The 27371-nt window shown below is 40.0% G+C and overlaps 1 protein-coding gene and 2 long non-coding RNA genes across 5 annotated transcripts; 2 read left to right on the plus strand and 1 right to left on the minus strand.

The window, feature by feature from the left end:
* The first annotated feature begins 826 nt into the window (after positions 1-826).
* Positions 827-26171, plus strand: ATXN3 (ataxin 3). 3 transcript variants are annotated; one of them, XM_079949305.1, is made up of 11 exons: positions 827-958; positions 13247-13411; positions 13691-13735; positions 15307-15392; positions 15904-15970; positions 18614-18701; positions 18996-19128; positions 20660-20835; positions 21126-21252; positions 22155-22240; positions 23636-26171. In XM_079949305.1, the coding sequence occupies exons 1-11, from the start codon at positions 935-937 to the stop codon at positions 23728-23730; spliced, it is 1092 nt and encodes a 363-aa protein (XP_079805431.1). In that variant the 5' UTR covers positions 827-934; the 3' UTR covers positions 23731-26171. The 3 variants fall into 3 exon arrangements, with proteins under 3 accessions (XP_079805431.1, XP_079805429.1, XP_079805430.1); XM_079949303.1 differs by having other exon boundaries at positions 830-958; positions 13251-13411; XM_079949304.1 differs by having other exon boundaries at positions 830-958; positions 13251-13411; positions 13694-13735.
* Positions 15977-18566, plus strand: LOC307200860. The gene is made up of 2 exons (XR_013832458.1): positions 15977-17321; positions 17439-18566. It is a non-coding gene; the product is annotated as an uncharacterized lncRNA (long non-coding RNA).
* Positions 19981-20189, minus strand: LOC307200842. Its single transcript, XR_013832445.1, has 2 exons — positions 20087-20189; positions 19981-20045 (listed from the first exon to the last, which is right to left on the minus strand). It is a non-coding gene; the product is annotated as an uncharacterized lncRNA (long non-coding RNA).
* Positions 26172-27371: the final 1200 nt, after the last annotated feature.

Genomic DNA, 27371 nt, shown 5'->3' on the forward strand with positions numbered 1-27371 from the left:
TACAACTCCCATCACTGGGACTGATGGGAGTTGTGGTTCAGCAACTTCTGGAGGGCAACTGTTGCAGTCTTATACGGTGCAATCCTGTTTGTGTCTACTCAGGAGTAAACCATATTGAGCCCAATAGTACTCACCCCCAATGCGGCCCTGACATTCCAGTGAATATATATACATTGAAGTAGGGATAAAAATGTTGCTACAAATGCCCATTCGGAGTAGAACACACTGGGTTTTTGTTTTTGAAAAGCCGAAAAGGAGCTGTGCAGCTGTCAAGGAAGGAGGAAAATAGTGGATAGAAATGAAAAGGGCAGCAGCTGGTGTCATTTAGGGTTAAAAAAATAAATTATATAAAGGATAAGACTGTTGGGAACTCAAGGCTCTCCCCACCCCCAACTCGAACTGTTACTCTCTACTATGATCGAAATAAATTTAAAAATTGTCAAGTAGCACCTTAGAGACCAACTAAGTTTGTTCTGGGTATAAGCTTTCGTGTGTATGCACACTTCTGCTATGATGGCGCTGACCCATCGACTGAGCAAGATCAATTTCCTGAGGGGCACGTCAGGGTTATCTCAAAGCACGGCGTCGAAAGGGAACCTCTCTTCTATACGTTTCTTTCTCGCCGCACTTTTCTGTTCCCCCCTCCCCTTTCAATCGGAACCGGAAGTGAAGGCTGCCCGGGGTAGCCGCGAGCGTTCTCTGTCCCTCGCGTACCTCTTTGGGGCGATTGTTGCGTTCGTAGAGATAGGTGGCGGCGTGGGGGAGAGCGAAGCCCAGCCTATCCGAGGGGAGGGGAAGGAAGCGGTAGCCACGGCGATTGGCTGCAGCGGGTCACGGGGCGGAGCTTGGATTGGCTGGGCGGAGGTCATGTGGTGTGGAGGCTGCCTCTGGCGGCGGCGGCGGCCGTGGTGGTGGTGGTGGGAGACAAATAAACATGGAGGCCATCTTCCACGAGAGGGTAAGCGGAGCGAGAGTGGCGGCGGCGGGGGGGCCTGTGGGGGAAGCGGGAGAGGCTTTCCTGAGGGAGCGGCCTGCCTGCGAAGAGAGAGGAGGCTCGAGGGGGAAACCGCGTGGCTTCGGCTCTTGCCGTCCGCTTGGCCGGTCCAGGGGCTGCATAGGAAGCCGCCTGGGGAAGCCTCTCCCCCTGGACACAGGTTTATATGGACCTTCGGTTGTGTGAGGGGCGAAGGGGGCCCTCGTTTTGGGACGCTTCAGTGGCACTTAGTCGGGGGGGGGCAGGTTAAGCAGTTGTTGTTTAGTCGCGTCCGACTCTTCTTGACCCCATGGACCAGAGCACGCCAGGCACTTCTGTCTTCCACTGCCTCCCGCAGTTTGGGCAAACTCATGCTGGTAGCCTCGAGAACACTGTCCAAACATCTCGTCCTCTGTCGCCCCCTTCTCCTTGTGCCCTCCATCTTTCCCAACATCAGGGTCTTTTCCGGGGAGTCTTCTCCTCTCATGAAGTGGCCAAAGTATTGGAGCCTCAGCTTCACGATCTGTCCTTTCAGTGAGCACTCAGGGCTGATTTCCTTCAGAATGGAGAGGTTTGATCTTCTTGCAGTCCATGGGAGTCTCCTCCAGCACCAGAATTCAAAAGCATCAATTCTTCGGCGATCAGCCTTCTTTATGGTCCAGCTCTCACTTCCATACATCACTACTGGGAAAACCATAGCTTGTTGGCAAGATGATGTCTCTGCTTTTTAAGATGCTGTCTAGGTTTGTCATTGCTTTTCTCCCAAGAAGCAGGTGTCTTTTAGGGTTCCCTAATCCGCAGACCCTCCAAGGGTCCCTGTTTTCCAGGGACACCCAGTCCCGGATTTACAGAAGCCGTCGTGGTTTCTGATTTGATCCCCGAATGTCCCGCTTTTCCTTAGGGTGTCCCTATTTTCATCGGAGAAATGTTGGAGGGTATGGCGGAATGTGCCTATTTTCTTTGGAGAAATTTTGGAGTTATGGAGTTATATGACCCTCCTAGCCGTCTGAAGGCAATCTTGTATAGGGAAGTGGGTTTTTTTTTTTTAAAAAAAAAAAAGTTCAATTATGTTTTTCTGTATGTTGGAAGCTGCCCAGAGTGGCTGGACAACCCAGTCAGATGTGTGGGGTATAAGTAGTGAAATTGTCATCATGGAATGGGACGTCTCTATTTTCATCGGAAAAATGTTGGAGGGTATGAATCCATCCTAATTGCTTTTATGGTCTCTGCTCATAGTATTAATAATAAGTTTATTTATATCCCGCCCATCTGGCTGGGTTGCCCCAGCCACTCTATATTTCTATACTATCGAGGACTTCCGGTCGGCGCCAGCGCTTAATGGCGGTCCGAGCCTCGAGCTCCGAGGCAGGACTGCTCCGTTAGTTCGGGTCTTACCCGCTACGGCAAGCGGGGGACCCCTAAAATCACAGGCGCGGAGCCTGTGAACAAAGGAGATTCGGTGGGCACCTTTTGCGCCCCCCGGTACTGTGAGGGAGCCTTTTTAAAGGCTTCTGAGCGGCATCGGGGTAAGCGCGGTGCTGAGAGTCGTCACCCAGCTAGCGGAGTGAAGCCGCGTCGCCATGAGCGGAGAGCGCCGATTCCTTCCTGCAATTGGAATTTGACCACAACACCCGTGAGTAAGATTGGAAAAGTAACGGGACTTTTAAAAAAAATAAAATTGGCTGAAAACGGGAAAGGCAAAAATTAAGGAAGTCTGCCTCCCCGGAACTGCAGAAGGAACAAAGCAACGAAAATCAAGCTGCACTTAAAGGGAACCTTTCTAATTTTTTTAAGCTGTCAAACTGACATCGGACTTAAAACCTCCCCCCAGACTAGCAGGAGAAGGGGGGAAGGGATTGGAACGTTGTTAATCTGCTGGAAAATTAATGAAAAATTAAGAACTTCCATTGCCAAATCCCCTGGGGTCGGGCTGCCCAAACAAGACACCTGGGACGTGGTCTGTCTAACTCTGAGAAGTGGGGACTTCTTTGCAAAAAAGTTATCGGACCTTAGATGTACTTTGTTGCATTTTGGCCACATAGAAAAACAGAGACTTTACAATTTGGATATTGGAAACTTTTGGCTACTGTTGTATTCCCTTGCTTCTTTGTTGTTTTTCCATCTTTGCCATTTGGATACAATTGAATACTCCCTCTAGAGGGCTCTATCTGAAACTGTTGCACTTGAAAAAGTAACAGTGGGATTTTCCACTTGGGAATCAACTCTGTGAGAACGACCTTGAGGATATGAGTGCCCCTACAGATGAGATAGTAACAAGGCAGAAAGCAAAACTAGCTCACAAGAAAAGGGCCTCTATATCAGGAACTGCAGCTGTGCAGGAAAAAACACCAGCTTCTATGGATCCTATGACTCAGGCTCTACTTAAAATAAATCAATCCCTGGAAGCATTGACAAAACTTTCGACAGAGAACTCTAAAAAATTAACAGAGTTGACAACAAGGTTGGACGTGAATACGGCTAGTGTCGCATCGAACACAGATTCTATAAATAGATTAATTCAGGAAAATTCAGAAACACGAAAGATTGCAGAAAGTGCAAAAATAACAGCTGAAGAGACAAAGGAAAAATTTGGGCCTATTGTTAAAAAAGTGAATGAGCATGATGCAGCCCTCTCCTTACTGGAACTTCAACGTAAAGAGAAGAATTTAAAATTTAGATTGGTGCCTGAAGTGGAAGGGGACAACCTTGTGAAATTTCTCACAGAGAATATCATAACTTTTTGGCGGGAAGAATGGGAGGAAGATGAGGAACTTGAGATAATTTCAGCCTTTCGACTGGGTAGAAGGCAGGACAAAAAACCAAGGGATTGCTTAATTACATTGAGATCAAAAGAAGAAAGAGATAGAATATTGAATTTGCATTACCAAAAGGCATTGGTGATCCAAAATTGTCAGATACAGATTTTTAAGGACATTCCTAAATACATTTTAGAGGTGAGAACATACTACAAGAGTCTAGTAGACCTGCTGAAGAAAAACACCATACCATTCAGATGGGAATTTCCACAAGGATTGTCCTTTAACTTCAATGGAAGGAAGATTAAAATAAAAACAATTCAGGACAAAGAACTATTTCTAGAGAAGTATCTGGAGGATTTGCAGAAAGGAACCGTGGAGGAGAGGGAACCACCCGATATAGCAAATTTGTCATTTGGACTTTCACTACCACCATCGGAGGAAGAGCAGAAGCTTGGAGCAGTTGGAGGAACAGCTACCTAAATACAAAATGTCTCTGCAACTCCTTAGTTGGAACTGTAATGGTTTGAACCTTCCTCGGAAAAGAAGACAGGTTTTTCACATTCTGAAGAAAGAACAATTAGACATAATATGTTTGCAAGAAACCCATATCGCCAGGATACACAGGAAATTATTAATAAATAAGAGACTCGGTCAAGAATTCATCTCATCAGACAAAGTAAAGAAAAGAGGTGTGGTGATCTACGCAAAGGAAAAGTTGGTTCCAAAATTAATATTTAAAGATGAACAAGGAAGATACCTGGCAATTGAAATACAAATTCAAGGAGAAAAGATATTAATTGTGGGAGTTTATGCCCCAAATGAAGGGAAGGCCGAATTCTTTAGGAAGTTGCATGAGACATTAGTTGACTTTTTAGACTATAAAATCCTAATGATGGGAGACATGAACGGAGTTGTTTCAACAAACATGGATAAAGCACAGAGACAAGTGATTTCAAAAGAAGGGAGACTACCAAAGATCTTTTTCGAAATGACTGAAACTATGGACTTGATTGATATTTGGAGAATAAAGAATCCTCTAGAGAGAGAGGGAACCTTCTTCTCTGAAGCAAAAATGACATGGACAAGAATAGACCAAATTTGGATTTCTAGTAGTCTGGCGTCAAGAACAAAAAAAGTAGAAATCTGCCCAAAAACGTGCTCCGACCACAATGCGGTCAAGATGGAGATGAAACTAACAACAACTGGTTCCTTTAGATGGAGAATGAATGACACCCTATTCAAGGATGAAGAGATCCATAAGAAGGCCCTTAAAACAATAAAAGATTATTTTGAGATCAACAGGAAAACAGATGTGGAAAAAAGAATAATTTGGGACGCAAGCAAAGCCGTGATGCGAGGTTTCCTAATTCAACAAAATTCCATTAAGAGGAAGCAACAAAATGAAAAGAAGGAAAAATTTTAGAAAAAATAAAAGAAGGAGAGAAGAAGTTGAGGTCTAAACCAAAGTCTCATGAGATTTTGAGAGAAATAAAGTTTCATCAGATGCAATACATGGAACTTATGAACCAACAAATAGAATGGAAGATAAAGCAAATGAGACAAAAAACTTTTGAGTCAGCGGATAAATGTGGGAAACTTCTGTCATGGCAATTGAAAAAAAGGCAGAAAATGAACACGGTAACAAGTTTAGAAATGGATGGAAAGATTATCCACAAACCCAATGAGATCAACAATTGTTTTCAAAGTTTTTTTAAGAAATTGTATGCACAAGGGCCAACTAACGAGCAAGAAATAGAAGAATTCATTAGAAAATACGGCTTACCAAAAATCTCAGAACAAAGTAAAAGGATCTTAAATGAGGAAATAACAGAACAAGAAATAGAGGGTGCCATTCAAAATATGAAATTGGGAAAATCACCAGGACCAGATGGCCTGACGGCCAAATACTACAAATTGCTGAAAGAATGGCTGATACAACCATTGAAGGAAGTTTGCAATGAAATTTTAAAGGGGAAAAAGGCACCTGAATCGTGGAAAGAGGCTTTCATCTCACTTATACCGAAAACAGAGACTGAGAAGAACCAAGTTAAAAACTACCGCCCTATATCTTTACTTAATGTGGATTACAAAATTTTTGCAGACATTTTGGCAAAAAGATTGAAAAGAGTGTTGGCAGATGAGATTCATAAGGACCAAACAGGCTTTCTCCCAGGTAGACATATGTCAGACAATGTGAGGAACATTATAGACATTTTGGAGCTGCTGGACGTTGACATTAATAGGAAAGCAGTTTTGATTTTTGTGGACGCGGAGAAAGCCTTTGACAACATTTGTTGGACTTTTATGAAAAAGAATCTCCAAGGGATGGGGGTAGGACAAGGTTTTGAAAACGGTATAGGTGCAATATACTCTCAACAAAAGGCCAAATTAATTGTAAATAACGTGGTAACAGAAGAAATACCTATAGAAAAAGGTACACGACAGGGCTGCCCAATATCTCCTTTGCTTTTTATATCGGTTCTGGAGGTTTTGTTAAACATGATCAGAAAGGACCAGTTGGTTAAAGGAGTTCAGGTCGGAGTTAGACATTATAAATTAAGAGCATTTGCAGATGACCTAGTATTGACTTTGCAACAGCCAGACACTAGTACTAAAAGAGTATTAGAATTAATTGAAACATTTGGTCGAGTAGCAGGTTTTAAATTGAATAGACAAAAAACGAAAGTGTTGGAAAAAAATTTAACAATGGAAGAAAGAGAGAGTTTCCAGAATGAAACAGGTTTGGAAATTACAAAAAGGGTAAAATACCTGGGGGTAAACTTAACATCCAAGAATGTGAATTTATTTAAGGATAATTATGAAAAATGTTGGTCAGAAGTTAAAAAGGATTTGGAAATATGGTCAAGGCTGAAACTTTCCTTGTTAGGCCGAATTGCTACCATTAAGATGAATGTATTGCCTAGAATGCTGTTTTTATTCCAGACGCTGCAGATTGTGGATAAGATGGATTGTTTCAAGAAGTGGCAGAAAGATATATCAAAATTTGTCTGGCAGGGCAAAAAGCCCAGAATTAAATTTAAGATTTTAACTGATGCAAAGGATAGAGGGGGGTTTGCCCTGCCGGACTTAAGACTCTACTATGAATCAGCAGCTTTCTGCTGGTTGAAACACTGGCTACTTCTTGAGAATACTGACATTTTGGATCTGGAAGGGTATGACAATAGTTTTGGTTGGCATGCATATTTATGGTACGACAAGGTAAAGGTGTACAAAAGTTTTAAAAACCATATTGTAAGGAAAGCATTGTATAACGTTTGGATTAGATACAAAGATTTGTTGGAAAGCAAAACCCCTAGGTGGGTGTCACCGATGGAAGCTAGGGAAGTAAAAAAAGCTTAATATGGATTCTAAATGGCCAAAATATCATGAGATTATAGAATACGATGGGGAAAGGGTGAAACTTCAGAGTTATGAAAAACTAAAACCTAAGGTTCGAGATTGGTTGCATTACCATCAGATAAATGAGACGTTTAAACAGGACAGGAAAATAGGATTTCAGAAAGAGAAGTCAAAATTAGAAACAGAATTGTTGGAACCCAATACTAAGAATTTATCAAGAATGTATAACTTGCTGTTAAAATGGAATACACAGGATGAAACGGTGAAATCAGCTATGATTAAATGGGCACAAGACATAGGTCATGATATCATGTTTGCTGACTGGGAACAGTTATGGACCACCGGTATTAAATTTACTGCATGTAATGCTTTAAAAGAAAATATTATGAAAATGATCTACCGGTGGTACATGACCCCAGTCAAGCTTGCAAAAATTTATCATTTGCCTAATAATAAGTGTTGGAAATGTAATGAGACTGAGGGCACTTTCTACCACCTTTGGTGGACCTGCCCAAAGGTTAAAGCTTTCTGGGAAATGATCTATAATGAAATTAAGAAGGTTCTTAAGTGGACTTTTCCTAAGAAACCAGAGGCTTTCCTCTTGGGTATGGTGGGCCAAGTGGTGTTAAGGAAGGATAGGACATTCTTTATGTATGCCACTACAGCAGCAAGAATTCTACTGGCAAAGTATTGGAAGACGCAAGAACTACCTACTCTGGAAGAATGGCAAACAAAGGTGATTGACTTTATGGGACTGGCCGAGATGACGGGCAGAATCCGGGACCAGGGGAAAGAGACAGTGGAAGAGGACTGGAAGAATTTCAAGATATATCTTAAAAATAATTGTAAAATTGAGGAATGTTAAGATGTCAGGGGGTAAGAAGTAAAGAATTGCAGCAGTAAACAAAAAAACTTAAGAAATATTTTTGAAAAAGAACTAAAGACAATGGACTTAAGGGTTGCTAAACAATTTTAAACAAGGATGCAGGGATTGGGAGGTATGGGGAAGTCAAAGTATGAACCGATGATTATGAAGTAATACTGTGTTATATTGTTCTTCATTTTATGTGTGGAAAATTAATAAAAATCATTATAAAAAAAAAAAATATATATTTCTATACTATCCTTATGTACTATTGCTTGAAAGGTGGGGATGTTTAGAGACAGAGACAGAGAGATTTTTGAGATCACCCTTGTATATTGTACTCAACCCTGGTATTTGTTAGAGGAAGGGTGATCTCGAAAGTCTGAAAAAAATAACGAAGTAAACTCTTGTTCTCCGCCTTTTTCTACTGACAGGATACTAACGATCATTGGAAATGGCTAATCCCCTATTAAAGCATGTTCATATAATTGTAAGCTGGGTGGCACAGAGGAGTGTTTTTCTCTTTATTCCTTCCTGGTGGGGAAGTGCGGGGCAGCTAACTCTGCTGCTAATGGCAGGGAGTACAAAATAGGGAAGTGGTGGTTTGGCTTGAAGGACAAGGGTGAGTCACAATCCTAGTTTGAAGGGTACTGCTTAGTTCAAAACATTGTCCACTCCACTGACATCTGTATAATGTATCTTTGCTGTGCCTTAGCTACTTTACTTGTGCAGTATTAAATAATTTTTTTCTGTCCTAAACATATGACCAGCTTGCTATTTTGAAAACATGTGATTTTTTAAAATAATTTGATAATAGTGTTGCACATGACATGCCTTTCTTTGCTTTTGGCACAACTTTAATCTTTCATTTTTTCATGATATCTACTAGTGATAAGGCAAACATGCTTGCCTCCAAGGTGCAGTCACCTTATCAACTTACAAGCAAGTGTGATATATCCTGGTCACGCCTGCATTTCACTTCTGGTACAACATAACTTGATTAGCTTCATCAGTATATTGTATTGCTTGTGTTAATTGACTGGAAATAATTTACCACATTCATATCCTGTCCTTGCTCCAAGGAGCTCATTGTACCATTCATGGGCTAACTAATTTGATCACTTACAACAACTCGTAAGGTAGTTCAGACTGAAATGTTGTGACTTTTTTCAGGACTGAGACACATTTAAAAGAAATATATTTTTCTAGTCAAACACTCTGTGTGACACCCCATTAAGTGGAAACTGGACTAGTTTCCTCTTGATATTCCTTCCAGGCCTTAAACTTTATTAATATTCTTATAAATTAACTCCCCCTCCAAGGTTTTGGGTACAGTTTAATAGATTATATGGGGAAAACACTTCTGTACACAATGAGGTTACTCAGTACCCCCTTCTACAGCTGTTGTCTCTTATGCCTTCCAAAAAGCAGCTCCAGAGCATTGGTCCAGCTTGACAGCGTGAGAAGCAAACTTGAGCTCCACTTTAATGATAAACAGTTCTTCAAAAAAGATTCCACTTCCATGAAAAGAAAAAACTTTGTATGAAATGTTTTCAGAAATTTAAATGCAGAGCTCATGTTCTATTTTCTGAAGTAAGAAGACACAGGGATATAGAAGCCTTTTAGCTAAATCAGTTATGATTGCATAAAGGCACAAATATAATTATATGTCTCAAAGATACATCATCCTACACACATTCTTTCTGACAAAACATTGTGCACACCCTATTTCCTCAACTTCTAAGCTGGAATGTGACATTGTCGTTGTTGTTTTGCAAAGCAGCCCTATATACAGGCTGAATGAAAATGTTCTGTCATCAACACTTTTCTTGAAATTGGGAAGTGTTTGCTACTTCATTCTGAACTCAATAGTATGATTGAACAATTGATGCCCGAAGGATTCAGTCAAGTCACCACTGGCTTCCTATTTGACCCTTAGTACAGCCCTGAGCCAAGGACTGTTCTCCCATCCCCAGAATTATTCCTTTTAGCCACTTTCTCCCATGCAGGCGAAGAAATGGGTAAAGAGGCTCTTTAATACCTTCTTCAGCTGTGAACCACAAGAAGTTCTCTGTCCTCATTATATAAATCCCTCTATTTGCCTGTGTAGTAGTTTGTGCGTGGTGGCAAGCTGCTTAGAACTCTTAGAGAGCCTCTGTTTATAGTCACACTTGCAGTGCAATCCGATACATGTTTATCCTGAAGTAAGCCCAACCATGGTTAGTCTTGCTTGTTCTCAGGTAGATGTGCATATGATTGCAGTCTTAGTATGGGAGGTGATTATGATTACAGTGGCACCTCAGTTTACGAACTTAATCTGTTCCGGAAGTCCGTTCTTAAACCAAAGCCATTCTTAAGCCGAGGCGCTCTTTCCCTAATGAGGCTTCCCACCACCAGTACCCTTCCATGGTTCGGCTTCCGTTTGTTGACCGAGGTAAAGTTGGCTAACAAGAACACTACTTCCAGCTTTGCGGAGTTCATATACCAGGGCTGTTACCAGTTTGTAAACAGGGCTGTTCTTAAACCAAGGTGAAAAGGTGAAGGACTCCTGACAGTTAAGTCCAGTTGCAAAGGACTCTGGGGTTGCGGCGCTCATCTCGCTTTACTGGCCGATTAAGCCGATGTTTGTCCGCAGGCAGTTTTCATGTGGCCAGCATGACTAAGCTACTTCTGGCGAAACAAGAGAAGAGCACAGAAACGCTGTTTACTTTCCCGCTGGAGCGGTACCTATTTATCTACTTGCACTTTGATGTGCTTTTGAACTGCTAGGTTCAAAACTGCTAGGTTGGCAGGAGCAGGGACTGAGCAATGGGAGCTCACCCCGTCATGGGGTTTCGAACCGCCGACCTGATTGGCAAGCCCTAGGCTCAGTGGTTTACACCACAGCACCACCCGCGTCCCTTAAATCGAGGTACCACTGTATTTCTTTTTTTCAGTTTTCTGTTGTGAGCAACAAAAGTGACTGAAGCATGGCAATCCCTGGAATATTTGAGTGATTGTGTTAAAGCTTCTGTTGCTTTTCCTGCTGAGGAGGATTGGGTTAGAAAGCAAGCAACTAATTTAACTATAGCCCACTATTTAGTCAAAGTAGCTTGCAACAGTTGCAAGCCATTAAAAAGATGCGGCAAAAGATGGTGGAAGGATACTTGAGTATAGTCATACCTCAGGTTTCAGATGCTTCAGGTTGTATTTTTTTTGGGTTACGGACCGCCAAAACCCGGAAGTACTGGAACGGGTTTCTTCCGGGTTTTGGCGGTCACGCATGTGCAGAAGCGCCAAATTGCAACCCGCGCGTGCGCAGATGCACCACTGCGGGTTACAAACGTGCATCCCGCACGGATCATGTTTGCAACCCGAGCGTCCACTGTATAGCAGTCCCTTCTGCCACCTGATGGTCCACATGCCAGGTTTTTCCCTGCAGAGGCAGGGACAAGAAGGAGCTGCAAATGGATTTGGGCTGGCTGAAAGTATTGCTTGTGTGGATAGAGGTAATGTTGCTGACCCTTCAGTCTTCAATTGTAAATATGACTCAAAAGATTGCTGACCCAAAGACTTAAATATTTTTGTATCCTGTGACCATTGGCATAATTGGCATTGGGAAGTTCAATGAAGTATGACAACCACATTGAAGAAGAGAGAAAATTCCAATGCCATATATTTATGAATAGATGTGTGTCTGACAATGTTAACTGCTATTCACGTGCCTGCTGACATTAGGCAGTAGCCCTTGATGGAGTTGTACCTCAGTCTGCCTAATAGGAGACCAAATTATTAAAAATACTTTTTTCAGTAGCTTTTCCTGTCCATTTTCTCTTCATTTGGAGCAGTGGTAAACTTTATTATATAATACAAGTTGATGTGCATATTTTGTCACAGAATCCAATATGTGCAACAATATGCATGGCCTAGTTTGCTAGCAGCTGCACAGTAAATATGTGGGATTGATTGGCAAGAGAAGAAAGGCCTAAAGAGGCAATTCAGAAAAGCTCAAGTGATTGGGACTGGGCTTCTGCTGTTGCACAATTTTTGTGACATGTACCTTTGCATGGACTTTGCTGGATAATGCTTCTATAATAAAAATGGAAGTGACTTAAAAGCTCTTGAAGAAACAGTCTGTTCAACTTCGTGTCTATAGACCTGTCCATTTCACTGTCAAGAGAGGGAGAGCATTTCTCAAAGTGACAAAACACAGAAGTCTTTTAAAAACACAACATTCCAGCTAAAGCAGTTGATACTGATTATTAATGGAGAATTCTTAATTCCTTAGGTGTAACTTGAGTTAATACCTCTCGGTACCTTCCAACGTAAAGCATAGTTAGTTCAAGATAACCCAAATTAGATCTTTCATGAGGTCTGTACTGTACAGGGGGGAAGGCATTCAGGCCCAAACCTTATTTGAATACATGTGTTTACTGTCCTCAGGGCAATTTAAAGGGTCAGTGTGCTTATTGGCAGCCCATATTCACCGATCTTTCTTCAATAAAAAAAAAACAGTCTCTAATCCTGGAACCAACATTAGCTCTCCTGGCCATTGGAAGGAGTTAGCAAAGCTAGCAGCTAGACTCAAAATCACCAAACATTGGAAGTCTGCATCATAGAATCATAGAGTTGGAAGAGACCACAAGGGCCATCGAGTCCAACCCCCTGCCAAGCAGGAAACACCATCAGAGCACTCCTGACACATGGTTGTCAAGCCTCTGCTTAAAGACCTCCAAAGAAGGAGACTCCACCACACTCCTTGGCAGCAAATTCCACTGTCGAACAGCTCTTACTGTCAGGAAGCATCAGGTCGGGTCCCTCAAGAAATAAATGGTTTAAGAGGATGTGAGACATGGCTTGTGTGAGCATTAACCCGTCGCAGGTGTTCTAAAAGGGGTCACAAAGCAATACCATTTTGATGTTGTATAGTCTCTGTTCATACACTATATAAATTAAAATAGCACGTTCATAGACCCTTCCGCCCATGACATATGCCTCTGTGTGGTGAGACTACCTTATTGATATGTGACTCTTACTTTCCAAATGCCCTTTCTTAGAATCTATCTTATTATGATGTCTGCAAAAGTGTACGGAGCCTTCTGTTAATTTTATTCCCACTGCAATAGCATACTCCACACAACCATAGTTTTTTGTGTCTTTATTATTTATCTTATTTGAATGTTGTTTTTGAAAGCTCAGTAAACACATCCTTAAAAAATCCCAGCATTTGAACAATGAAACCATGGCAAGACATTGTAATGTTCATTGTGGCGTTCTTTTCTTTTCTTTTCTTACGTTTCCATTTGTTAGCAAGAAGGCTCCCTGTGTGCCCAGCATTGCTTGAATAACTTACTACAAGGGGAATATTTCAGTCCTGTAGAACTGTCTTCTATTGCACAGCAACTGGATGAAGAAGAGCGAATAAGGATGGCAGAAGGAGGACTTTCTAGTGAAGAGTATCAAACATTTTTACAGGTAACAGCCTTTAAAACTCTTCAGATGAACTGGCATTAATTCACCAGCTTGTTTTATGCAAATTTAATATGCTTAAAATGGGATGGGTCTACCAAATATATTTCTGTGTACCTATTTTATTTGCCTGGGGTGTTTTACTAAAAATATGTTTAAGCATGAATAAATTGTGAAGAATGGGCATAACTCATTCTCAGCTTCTGTCCCCCCCCCCCGAAGTTTTTCTAGTAATACGGATTAATCACCTTCCCCCTTTCCCCTTTTCCATTTGTTTTTGAACAGCAGCCTTCTGGAAACATGGATGACAGTGGCTTCTTCTCTATTCAAGTAAGCATTCTCCTTGTAGTCTCCGTTCTTAAAAAGTGTGTTTTAGTGAGAGTTCAATCTATGTTCACATTTTTGAGCCTGTTTAGGAGACAGTTCAGATCCCTGTGGCTGCAACCCTACAGATAATTTTGAACTTTATATGCCACTAATTTTTCAGTAACATTTAGGCAGCCTTATAGTTTTTATAGACGTTTCCTTTAAATCAGAAGTCTTCTACGTACTTGGGGTTTGTGGTTTACATGTATCTTCCAAAGTGGCAAAAAGCATTAAAGTGGTGAATGATTTTTTTATTACACAATTGAAATATGCAGTTATACAATTTCATTTTGTTTGGTGATATAATTCCCTTCAATTTGTGCTCTTGGTAAATAGATCAGCCCATGGGTCCTTTAAGGCTTATATTTAATGGAAATATTTCTTTGTTTTTCTGAATGGTGCAGCAAGAAAGTGATAATTGCAGCTCCATGTTGTACAAGGCCTGTCTGTAACAATTTTAGTGTTCACACTGATGTTTCCTGAATCAGGCAAGCAAAATGTGAAAGGTGTGTTGATACACACACACACACACACACACACACACACACACACACACACATTGAAGAAACACTTCTCTTGTTTGCATTCTAAGCTGTTTCATGGGTATCTCAGACTAAAAGATGGACTATATATTTAGTAAGTAACTAGTGCCAAGAAAATATTGAGTAAATAACTAGGGCCAGGAGCTTCAGATCCGTGTACATGACTGTGTGAGAGCTCCACACTTCATACGTATGCTACAGAAAACACCAGTGTTAAAAAGAAGAAGAAAGAAATCCTTGAAACTGGCAGACTTACAATTGCCACTTGCAACTTACAATTCCACTTTGCTTTAAATAGTATTCCTTTTCTTGTACAGGGTGTCTGAGGTGAATTGTCTCTGTGATTTCCCAACTGCCTTTTTCCTAAACAGCTTTAAAAAGTGTGTGCCATAAACTGTATTTTGAACTGAAAATGTAAAATCAAATGTATTTGACATTCTTCAGAAACGTGCAGAAAGTACTTTGGGAAGGTCTCAGTAGTAATTCTGGATAGTATACCTCTTGTGCAAATATCCTGACCTGCTTAGAACATGGGTGGTTTTTGTTTTGTATCTTAGAGCATGCTAGGACAAAGTGAAATCTTTTGTAGTTATGGAGCTTGCTGAATTAGGCAAATTGCCTCTCAATAGCTTGCCAACATCCTGTTCAGGCATTCAGCATAAATGAAGTGCAAAACAAAACAAAGTGACAATTGTATAGCTGTTTATAACACCAGTTCAGGAGTGTTATGCCTTTTGAGAATTTCCTCGTCAAATTGTGTATTCGTTATTCACCCTTAAATGTGTTATATATGTGGTCTGCTGAATGTAGATTCATGAAGGTTGACTTTTGAATTTTCTCATCCCAGTGGTTTCCTTTTAATAAAACTTAAATTTTTTCCAGTCCCAGCTTTGTGAAAACAATATATTTGTTTTTATAGTGGCTAAAATGGTTGCATTGCTTAAATTTTATAACTGACTGGTTTGTCTCATGAAAAGTGCTGTTTTTTGACAGGTTATAAGCAATGCCTTGAAAGTTTGGGGTTTAGAACTAATCCTCTTCAACAGCCCAGAGTATCAGAGGCTCGGGATCGACCCTATGTAAGAATTTCTTTTTAGCTCCCTGCTTCCATTATACCAAAAAATAAATTAAAAAAAATGCAAGAAAAAGAAACCCTATCATTTTCCTCAGAGTTCCTTTTGAAAATTAGTATATCAAGTTCTGGTTTTATCCCCTCAGCATTTTCTTTTTCATATTATTGAGGCCTTACATGTCCATTTGTCCTCTGAGCCTTCATGACATCTCAGTATCTGTGGCATCACAGAATGCTGATTTTGAATGGTACGTGGCATCATATCTGCTTTATGACATCATGGTGTGTGTCTATTAATATATATGCTTTATATATACAAAAATATCATCAAAAGAGTGCTATCTCAATTCTCTGAAGCATCAAAATATTTAAATGATCAAATATCTGATTGAAATTGTAGCTGAATTTAATAAAATGCTTAAAATGATAGCAAAATGACACCAATGATAGTAAAAAAAAACCCTTTAAAATACGAGCTTTAATAATTCTTTGTATACGTTGTGTTTTTCTTCTTTTAGAAATGAAAGATCTTTTATTTGTAACTATAAGGAACACTGGTTTACAGTTCGAAAATTAGGAAAACAGGTGACATTCTATTTTTTTTCTTGTTTAAAAATTAACGTCAAACTTGGGTGTCAGAAGAATGTTGCTTTTAGGGCCAAGTATTATAATTGCGTATTTGACAGCCTAAGACTGTAGTTGAATAACATTCACAGCTGTTTACTTGCATCACAGAACAACCATGTAGTTTGGCATTAATGTGCATAATATGAAGGGCAGCATCCCAACAACATTCCAGCCTTTGGGCCACAGTTCTTTAAGTCTCCTTTCAAGTCAATTACATGACGGCATCTACCAATACTGGAAGGAGTGGGGAGATGATTGTATTGCTGATTTCTTTAAGAAAGCAAGAATGGGGGAGCACTTCAGTGTTTGACAGCAGTTGCACAGCATGCAAAGAACTAAATGAAATGAGATAAGAGTTTAAAAATAAATAAATTAAGTGACCTACTTTTTTTAAAAAACAAACACCTTATCCTGTGAGGAGACGGGGCTAGTATTTGCCACTTAAAAATAAGAGAGAATAAAAATAAGATAATCTGGCATGTTGAAGAGCTGTTGCTCATCCTCCACATCACAAGTTATATAAAATAAGATGCTTCAAATAGTTGTGGCAGCTACAGTCCACGAGGCAGTTACAGTCATAATGTGTTCTCTGCGGGGTGAACATCAATTTTTTTTTTGGGGGGGGGTTACAAATTGTTATACCTTGAGTGTTCATGAACACAGGTCTTTCTCAGCAGAAGCATGAGCTATTTGGACTGATATTTGAACAAAGACTGCACGTTTAGTTGGGCATTTATGTAAAACTGTATCCTGCTTTTCATAAAATGGTTTCCCATCAGTTAAAAATTTGATGGCAGGTGCTGTACACCAACAAACGCCCTGTCTTCAGTCTGTCAGGCAAAAAAGGCAAGATGAACAAATGAGGGGAGCAATCAGTTCAATAGTGCCAGAACACAGTGTTGGGGTTGCTAAAAATGAACTCCTAGAACACTTTTAGTCACCTATTGACATCTCCTACTCTAGTTGGTAGGTGCCTGTTGTGCTGCTCACTTCTTCTGAGGTCTAGGTGAACAGCCAAATCATGCTACATAGAATCAGAATTGCAGGGTTGGAAGACATGCCAACGTGTCATCTAGTGTAACCCCTGCAGTGCAGGAATCTCAGCTAAAGCATCCTTGACAGATCACATGAGCGTTTTGGCTGACGTAATCAAAACTCGAGAACGTATGGTGAACTGTGCCTAAACTAGGAGATGGGGCATTGCAAAGAATGAGGCATGACAGTTTCCGGAACATAAAGAGTTTTGGAGATGTAAAAATGCACCCTATATCAGTTCAGTCAAAGGATGTTCTAGGTTGAACATTTAGTTGTGGCAATTAAATTTAATGTTAAATTGATTGCTAATAGTACACAAATCCCACAGCTTTCTTAGATGCTATTTTGTGACTGGTGTCTAGTTTTCTCTGCCTTTTTATATGCTGTTAAGAAATTATGTATATAACACACAAGGCAATATTAGCCCCTATAAATAACAACACTTCAAACCTTTTCTCACACTGCTCTAAGCCAAAATATTTGAATAAGATATGCAGAGAGGACTATTACCAGGAATACATCTTGATATGGTGATTTAGAAGTAAAGCAAAGGCATGGTTTGATGTTAAGAGAAGGAGCAGGACCAAGCCTCAGGCTCACATGCTTCGTCTTTGCTTGCATATCAGGTTTAGTAATATTTGATTCAGATTTCTGACCAACCAAAGATTTGCTAATCTTTGGTTTGATGGGTTCAAACAAAATGGCACGCCGTGATTGACAGTTTCTGATCTCTGTGCTTCTACCTGCTCATTCTTCCAATTCAAAACCAGTTTTTGGCACTAAGACTGAATGCCGCCAAAATCTATTCAGTAAAGCTGACACCTCTGTGATATTAAAGCATTGCAGCTGATTTCTCTGTGGGTTGTCTATTCAGTACATTAGTCCCCTAACCTACAGATTGATCAGTGTTTCTAGACAGAAGCAACCAGAGTTGTTGTATGGTACAGTGGTACCTCTGGTTACAAACTTAATTTGTTCTGGAGTACGTTCTTAACCTGAAAACGTTCTTAACCTGAGGTACTACTTCCAGGTTTGTGGAGTCTGTAACCTGAAGTGTTTGTAACCCAAGGTGCTTGTAACCCGAGGTACCACTGTATTTCTGATGCAGTGGTTGCTAATTGTTAACGTAGTTTCTCTCTGGCCTTAGAAACTTCTGCACCAGAAACTACAATGTGCACAGTTCTCTCCCATGCATGGCTAGCACTTCCTTTGAGCCCAGCCTAGATCTGCCCCCCGACTAAATGCTAAAGCTCCCACTGCAGGTAACCCATAAACTTTGGAGGCGACTGGAGCTTTGACCAATTCAGAAGTTATTTGCAAGCGTCAGTTTAGCTTTATTCAGATAATTATTCTTCAATTTCTTTATTAGGCTATAGTGGCAACCCTACTGAAATTTCAGATGAAGCAGGCAATAAGCAGTACTCAGTTCATTCACTCATGCTTGAAAGTTGTGTGTACTCATAGCAATTACATATACAGCAGGCAGGTGTTTGCCATGTACAAAAATAAATGGACTAAATCACATGTTAACTACTTTTATTTGAAATCTTTTTTCTAAAATTGCAGTGGTTCAACTTGAATTCTCTCTTGACGGGTCCAGAACTAATATCTGATACTTATCTTGCACTTTTCCTGGCCCAGTTACAACAGGAAGGTAATGCTAACTTTGAAATATTGAGCCCTGTTATTTGAAAGCAAGAGTAAAATTCAAAGGCCAACCAATGATGTTCATGCAAGAAGTCTGTCTTCCTCAATTTTATGAATAAAACAATGACATCCACTAAGTGTACTAGTTATAATGAAGGGAAGACAGAATCCAAAATATTGGCAAATGACAGTTTTATTCTCTTCCCTATTCCCCCTGCTCTCCCCCCCCCCCCCCCGTTGTAATGTTTCTTGATAAGTTTTGGTCTCTCATATTTTGGCTACTTGCTTTTACTTTCTTCAGGCTATTCAATATTTGTGGTAAAGGGTGACCTTCCAGATTGTGAGGCTGACCAGTTACTGCAAATGGTTCGGGTGCAGCAGATGCAGCGGCCAAAATTGATTGGGGAAGAGACACTGCAATCAAGAGATCAGAGGTAAGGTAAATAAAAACTTGTATTTTAATCAGTGTTGAGCGTTGGATGTGAGTAACTCTGAAAGTAAGCAAGGAAATACAGTAAGAGATAACTACTACCCTTTTGTAGCAGGAGTGAGAGTAATTCAAAACATCTTTCTTTCTGCCTGCTTTTATCTGCAAAACTCTTTTGTGTAGGCTAGAGATGAACTCTTAGCTTCCTTGTCCCTGAGTGTTCACTTGCCACTTCTTCCAACTTCGCGGCTGTTGTCCTCCACACAATACTAAGTAGGACATATATTTCCCTATGCCACCTTATCAGTGGGAAGGTTGTATAAGAACAATAAAAGGTACAGGCAGCCCCCCACTGACGTGTGTTCAATATGTGTCTGACCATGTATCGCACCAAACCCGGAAGTAACCCAGAAACATAATAAAAGATGCCCCTAAGAAGGTGGAATGGGGGCAGAGTAGGTAGTGGGGGCAGAACAGGGTGTTTGCAGGCTTTTTCAATTGCACCCAATTTCATGGAAGTGTGCTATGATGCAGAACACAACACCCACGCAAATCAGGGGTTGCCTATATATCAGATTTGGAATTACAAGTTTTACATTATGTCTGTATAGTGCACTGCTGGGGGGTGGGGGAAACTTCATTTGTATAGAAACTCTAAAGAGCATGCTTCCCTAGGTTTATAGCTATCCATTTGAATGCAAATCTACCAAGGATTCCAAGCACAGAGAGCTGTTCCAAAGAGCCCACCCATGATAATATTCACCACCTTTCCTCCTGCCACACCTCTCTTGAAAGGCATCCTCCATTATTAGATTCATACTAACCATATTCCGTATAATAATAATAATAATAATAATAATAATAATAATAATAATATCTTTATTGTCATTGCCCCCTCTCGGGGACAACGAAATTACTTGGCTGCTCCATCCACCCAGGTAGGGCACTCCACTCAAAATCAGAACAACTATAAAAACACTAATTAAAACAATACAGTATAATACAGCAAGGAAGATTAGATGACTTTCAAAGTCCAGGTTTCCCATTCAGGGCCGAGATCGCTCTGGAGGTGAGCTCTGCTTACCTGTTTAGCAGGTTTCCAGAATGGCAAAGCAACATTTGTCTTTGACTACATAAATGCCATCAGTTGTGACTCATAAAGAAATGAATGCTCTCACTATGATGGAGAAAACCTAACCAACACTGCCTAACTTGGTGGAGGGAGTGTGTGCCTCTTCTAGTATTATTGACGTGAAGAAAACCCCATTCCCTGTTATCCTCTATTACGTTCCGGGCTAGAGCTGGGAATGCAGCTTGAGAGTTATTTTGATACTTAGCATGCTTTTGTTCAAAGTAGCTCCATCAGATTCTTCATGTTGTTTTCTACTCTTTCTACTGTTGTGTGTGCTATGAGGAAAAATATTTGATAAGTTTGAATCTTTTTTAAAAAAGATCTTAAATGTTTTTCCCACTGCTTTGAAAATGTGGTAGAACTTGACGTTAGAATGAAGCCATTTTTAACTTTGTAATCCTTGCAGGGTACAAAAAACAGACCTCGAACCAGCTGTAGATGTTAATCCTCCCTTCGATGGTACAGGCATGTTAGATGAAGATGAAGAGAATTTCCAAAAAGCACTTGCTCTCAGCAGACAGGAAATAGATATGGAGGATGAAGAAGCAGATCTCCGTAGGGCCATTCAACTTAGTATGCAAGGTAAAATGCTCTTTTAGTTTGCCGCCCCTGGAATGTCCCCTCCCTGTAGACCCAGTTGTCACCATCCTTTTTAAAATAATTTAATCAACAGGCAAGACTTTTTTATTCTCTGAAGACTTTCAGTGCGTGATTGGTGGTGGTTTTTATTTTTTTATACTGCTAATTTTTTTAGGAGGAATTTGGATTATAAACCACTGAAAAACTGTAAATAGAAGAGTAGAAAATTAAAATCATTTTAAATTTAATCTGCTGTATCCCAGTAATGGTGTATGTGCATGTTTTAATTTTAGGAGGCGGCCTTAGAAGTGGTTTCCCAGATTCTTGCACACAAAACGTCCCACATTCATCTGCAACAAGCCACTCTGAATCTCTTACGTCAGAAGAGCTGCGGCGGCGAAGACAGGCCTATTTTGAAAAGTAATGTAGACACTGCAAAGTGGGATTTGTTCGTAGCAGTCCCAGAAGTATTTCATTACTTGGCCATTGCATTAAGTAATACCAGTGTTTTACTGGTATCTCTAACTCCCTCTCCTGGGCCTCATCACATTTGATTGATTTATGATCAGTTAATTTATTCAAGACTATTTTCACATCAGTGGTTGTCTAGTAAATGCTTTCTCAATTCTGTAGATGTCTCGATTACTTTGTAAAAACATTCGGGTGGGTAGCTGTGTTCGTCTGCTGCAGCAAAAATAACTATGTTGCTTTTGATTCATTTTATTCTTGGCTGTGGCACAGGATTGGGCTAGGTTTTTCCATCCTGCCTAATAAATATTTTAGAATTGGGTAGATATTCCTTTTAAAAATGTATATAATTGACTATCAAAAAAAAAAAGCACTGCTACAGCTCATCACTCTTGTTAGGTCAGTACTTTACAATCTTAACACAAATACTGTTCCATTACTGAAAAGGAAAATGAAGCAAACTAAGGGTTTGCATCTGATGTCACACAAGCAGAATTCTGTTCCAAAAGGTCCCCCAAAGCCCTGGGGCAGATTTGGAGGGGGGGAAGCAGGGGGAGGATGGGAAGAAGATGTCCTGTTGCACAAGCAGAGGTCTGCGAATGGGAAATCTGTTCCACTCAGGCAACAGCGGCATTGAATGAAACTCTTAAAGCCAAGATGGGAAGGCAATGACCAACGCGGGTAGCAGACCTTTATAACATTGCCAAGGGCAGATCTTGCTGTGAATGTTATTTAAACTGGTATGTATGTGAATGAATATTTACCCTTACTTTACAACATCACAGAACTTGTTTAGTCAAAATTAGAACTGCATATTTAGATTCCACTTTTAAAACTATTATTGACTGTTCTAGACAGCAGCAGTTGCATCAGCAAGTTCAGAACCCAGGTTTCCATGATGCACCAGTTACAAATTCAAATACACTGGTCACTGATCCAGGTATTACTTTCCTTCTATCATATTACCATATATGTGTTACCTTACTGTCTGGCCTACTGTTTTTAGAAGACATCTGAAGGCAGCCCTGTTTAGGGAAGTTTTTAATGTTTAATGCTTTATCATGTTTTTACTATTCTGCTGGGAGGGGCCCAGAGTTACCAGATGGGTGGGGAATAATCATCATCATCATCATCATCATCATCCTTTCTTTCTAACTTGGTGGGTCATCATTTCAGTCTTGACTTGGGAAGATTTGGTATGGCTATCTGTATAGTTTAGCAGGTGAATGAATGATACGGTGCATGTTTGTGTATTTTCTACTAACTATCTAGCCTCGTGTTTCAGTCAGTCAAGAGGCAATCTAGAGCAATTACTAACTCATCATTAGCTGTGACTGCAGGTGCACCTATAAAGAATGCAAAAAGGAGAAACTAGTTATCAGAAGTGCCAACTGTGAACATTTGCTGTAGCTCAACACATTTCAGAACTGAAGTCCTTCAGGAACAATCTAGAGAGAATCAAAACTGTAAAAGACAACTATTGATGTGTAAACAAAATACTATTCAAACTGTTTGAAATCTTAGAGATATATACAGTTGTACCACGGATGTCGAAGGGAATGCGTCCCGGGAGTCCCCGTTCAACTTCCAAAACGTTTGGCAACCAAGGCGCGGCTTCCGATTCGGAACCTGCATAACCCGACTTCGTAAACTGGAACACTCACTTTCGGGTTTGCGGCGTTCTGGAGCCAAAACGTTTGACTCGCAAGGCATTCGACTTCTGAGGTATGACTGTAGTTGCCGAAAGAAGCCATCATTTAAGAGCAGTGTAACAAAGAAAACAATAGAAATTGTTAAAACTACATTAACAGGCTCTTCAGTTCTGACATGCATTGATTACTAGTTGGCACTTTGGATAACTAGTTTCTCTTCTTACTTTTTTTGGGGGGGAGAGGGTTTGCAGCCATAAAACATAATGGGGTTGCTGACAGTATACCATCGCCAGTGAGGGCCCAGAGTACCCCAACCATACATGCTGTTTAATCTCCAGAGCAAGCAAGTCTGATTTCTTTCTTCATGCCACATTATAGGGAAGAAACTGATATGGAGCACTATTTCTTGGAATTCTCCATATTCTATTTGTTGGATCAAGACAAGTGCAAGTCATTATTGATCTTCTTGCTACATGCTCAGTAGCCAGGATAACTCTTCCACCCCCACCCTCTAGCAGATGGGTGCATGCTGAACTTTTTTTAAAAAAACTACACTGCTATTAAAAACTGAGCATTAAGGTATAATGAAGTCAGTAAAATCTAAAAAGAGAAACGACATATACATTTCCCCTTTTTATAGCTGTATTTTAGAACCTAATGCATTTTATCTTCTATTTTGCCAGGAGGTGATATGAGTGAAGAGGATATGCTTCAGGCAGCTATGAATTTGTCCTTGGAAACTGTTAGAAACAGCTTGAACGCAGAAGAAAAGAAATGACAAAAATTCCTAGTTTTATTTTATCGAAACACTAAATCCTGTATTAATCCTATGCGGGTGGTATAAAGGTAGGGTTCATTTCACTGATGTACCAAAGCAGGATATAGCCCTAAAACCTATGGGGCTGAGGATCAGAATTAAAAGGCAATTGCATATAATAAAAATAAAGTCTTCTCACCTCAAGGTTTTAGTTCCCCATGCCACTAGTTCTAATCAAGATTGTAGATTTGCTGCACGTGAGCAAAAGGATTATCAGTTTGTTCTAAAATCTCAACTCGCCTTCCTGATCCATAGATGTTCTGGGTAAGTTAGTGATTCCTGCAATTAGTTGTATGGGGTAGGAGCCCTGTTCAGTTGTGATGGCGTATTCTTGCGGGTTTCTGCACAGCAAAATCAACTGTACCCAGTTACACAGAGGTCCGGTCCTGAGGCTTTTCTGTTAGGATGCCAGCATTGGGTGACACCTTCAGCTTCATCGGCTCACGTACATGCCTTAAGGCATTCCAAACACTTCTGTATTTTGGATATTTTAAGCCTATATAAATATAATTTGCCTTTCACTTCTGAAAGATATTTCTGTTACACAGTTTAAAAAAAAGGAAAGTTGGCTTGTATTCTCAGTCCTTCTTACGCAAACTATTTTAATAGACGAAATTAAATAAAGTTATTTTACCAGTATAAGAAAAGATGCAAAAAAAGGTCTGGTTCCAAACTGAATTTTGATTGTTTTAAGGACTGCAAGAGATACAAACTAACAAGCCCATCTTGCATCTTTTTCAACTGTAATTTTTTTTCTTTTTTTTTTGTAGTAGGAGGAAAGGGAACGTTTTCATTTGTTATACTCTTTCTGCTAAATTTTGGGCAGTTCTGCCCTCAATGCACTGTTTTAGCACTCTGATTCCCTGAACTTTGGTTGAATAGCTGAAGTAACAAGTTGTGGAGCATATTTCAGAACCAGTTACTTTAATTCCTATTCTTTTGCTTGGGAATTGTTTTCTGATCCCTCGTTTTATCCTTTCTCCCCGTTCCTGTGTTTCTATACAAGTGTTAGACTGGATAAGCAAAATAAACTGCCTTACATTGAGTTAAACCATTGGTCTATTTAGTCCAGTACCATCCCCTCTGACTGGCAGTGGGATCTTCAAGGTCTCGAGCAGAGGTCTTTGCCATCCCTGCTTCCTGAGTTTCTTTTAACTGGAGAAACCTGGGGTTAAACCTGGGAGTTTCTGCATGCAAAGCATGTACTCTGCCACTAAGCTAAGGCCTTCCCAGAATTCCAGGCTTCTTTTTTTAGGAGTAAAGAAGATAAGGAAACATTTTAATGCCATGACTTCAGTGCCACCTGTATACCTGCTTTCTGAAATGAACCCTGCATGGTTACCTATGTGTTAAGAATGGATATTCATAAATGAATGTGTGTGGGTGTGTGTTCTATCAGATGTTAATGAATGTCCTCTACCTGTAAGATTTTTGCCGCTTTTCATGAATGGCCTTTGTTCATGCACCTTACAGTTTTTTTTTCTATCGTGTCTGTTACTGAGGAAAATGGGGGAGCAAACTTAGAGCTATTTTTTTTATTCTGTTAGTTGAGGTATACAAGAGTACTACGGGAGGATGACCACATTTGGCATTCTGTATTACAAAAAAAAAAAACAGTTTTAACATTTTTATTTTGTAAATGGTGCTTTAAGCATATATTATGTTTACATGTGTATCTTATGGCTATGGTATTGGGATGTTTACAGTGTTCAGACTGTATACTCTGCTTAAACCATAGGCATTTGCCAGGTATACCAAGAAAAATATTGCAAAGCCTATTGTTAATTTCTTTTGATAATGTTTTCAAAATTAATTATATTATTGCACCATCTTGAAGTGTCATCCTTAGCTACTGAATGATAGATAACTGTATGCAAATATATGGTACGACAAAGGAATACATTACAAATAAGAACACTTGGATTTTGATAATGTTTGTTTACAACAGTGAGCTTTAGATGCTTGGCTAGTTATAGAAGCTGAATCCCATTTATCTTACTTGCATGCTTCATGTTTTGTTGATCTCTCTAAAAACCATTGCATAAGTATGGATAATGGGATTTGGCCCTGAGGGTAAGCATTGCTTTTGAGAATGCATCTAGCTTTACCATTTCCATAAAACTAAGGCAACACTGTTTTGCGCTACACAATTTACTTGATTTATTAACAGGAGGAAATTAGCTTGCCAAACTTAATGCACAGTCATTGTTTTTAAAACTTCTGCACCATTAGTTACATAAAGCTGTCAGCGTTGATTTTTTGTTTTTGCTTTTAAAGTATTACTTGAAAACAAATATGCGAATGGATTCATATAAAACATGAAATCATACCAGTCTGTAAAAATGATGATTTTATTTCCTTTGTACTTTTCCAATAAATCGTGTTCTTTTGAACAAGTTGAATCTGGTGGAATTTAGGGCCACTTTTTTTCAAGATACTTTTACTTGAGTGCATATATCCCAAGAACAAAATATACATGGACCACATCAATTATGGAAGGTGTGCAGAGGTTTCTAAATCTACCTTTCCATTTAGAATACACCAAAGATGGAGGTCTGTTGTTGCAAAATTTATAGAGTACAGCTGTGGTTCAAACTTACACACACCTTACAAAATGGATGCTGTACATGTATTTGTGTATCCTTTAGTTATTTTGAAACACAAGACTTCTTTATATGGAAACAAGACTTCCAAAAACTAGCTTTAAAATGCATTTGAAAGGCATGGTAGCAGCCCCTGACCTTTATATGCTGTTCCTAAGGGTTATGTTAATGGAAAGCCTTCAACCTTGTTTATCTTTAGTTTAAAAATCTTACATGAACTCTCTCCATGAGTTTGGACTGCAGTTTATGAACAAAACCTGTTGTCCAGTAATGTCAGTGTCAGAACTACCTGAAGCATGGAAAACATTGAATGTATCTTCTGTTCATCTCATAGCCTAATTTCCATATTAGGGGAATGTAGAATCCAGTTCTGGCAGGAAGGTAAACAGATTTCTTTCAAAGCTTCTAATGTTAAGCTGATACGTATTGGATACTTGTCTTCACGTTCTAGCCAGGTTCTGCGTTAACTTTATTAGGCTTTTTGATTCAGCCATCTTTTAATCCTGCTGAGCACCACCAGCACATTCATTATCTTCAAAACCAGAATTATGTCAGCAGAGTGTGTGTTGGGGTGTGCGTATGCAACTTCTGTAACTAAATAAGTTGATAATGTGTGCAGCGCTCAACAACCCTGTTGAAGACAGCGCTATTTTGAGAGAGGGAGCAGGTGGCGCTGTGGTCTAAAGCACAGAGCCTCTTGGGCTTGCCGGTCAGATCAGAAGGTCCGCAGTTTGAATCCTCGCGATAGTGGTGAGCTGCTGTTGCTCGGTCTCAGCTTCTGCCAACCTAGTACAGTGGTACCTCTGGTTAAGAACTTAATTCGTTCTGGAGGTCCGTTCTTAACCTGAAACTGTTCTTAACCTGAAGCACCACTTTAGCTAATGGGGCCTCCTGTTGCCGCTGTGCCGCTGCTGCACGATTTCTGTTCTCATCCTGAAGCAAAGTTCTTAAGCCAAGGTACTATTTCTGGGTTACCGGAGTCTGTAACCTGAAGCGTCT

This window comes from Podarcis cretensis (genome assembly GCF_951804945.1).
Source record: "Podarcis cretensis genome assembly, chromosome: 1".
Lineage (NCBI taxonomy): Eukaryota > Metazoa > Chordata > Lepidosauria > Squamata > Lacertidae > Podarcis > Podarcis cretensis.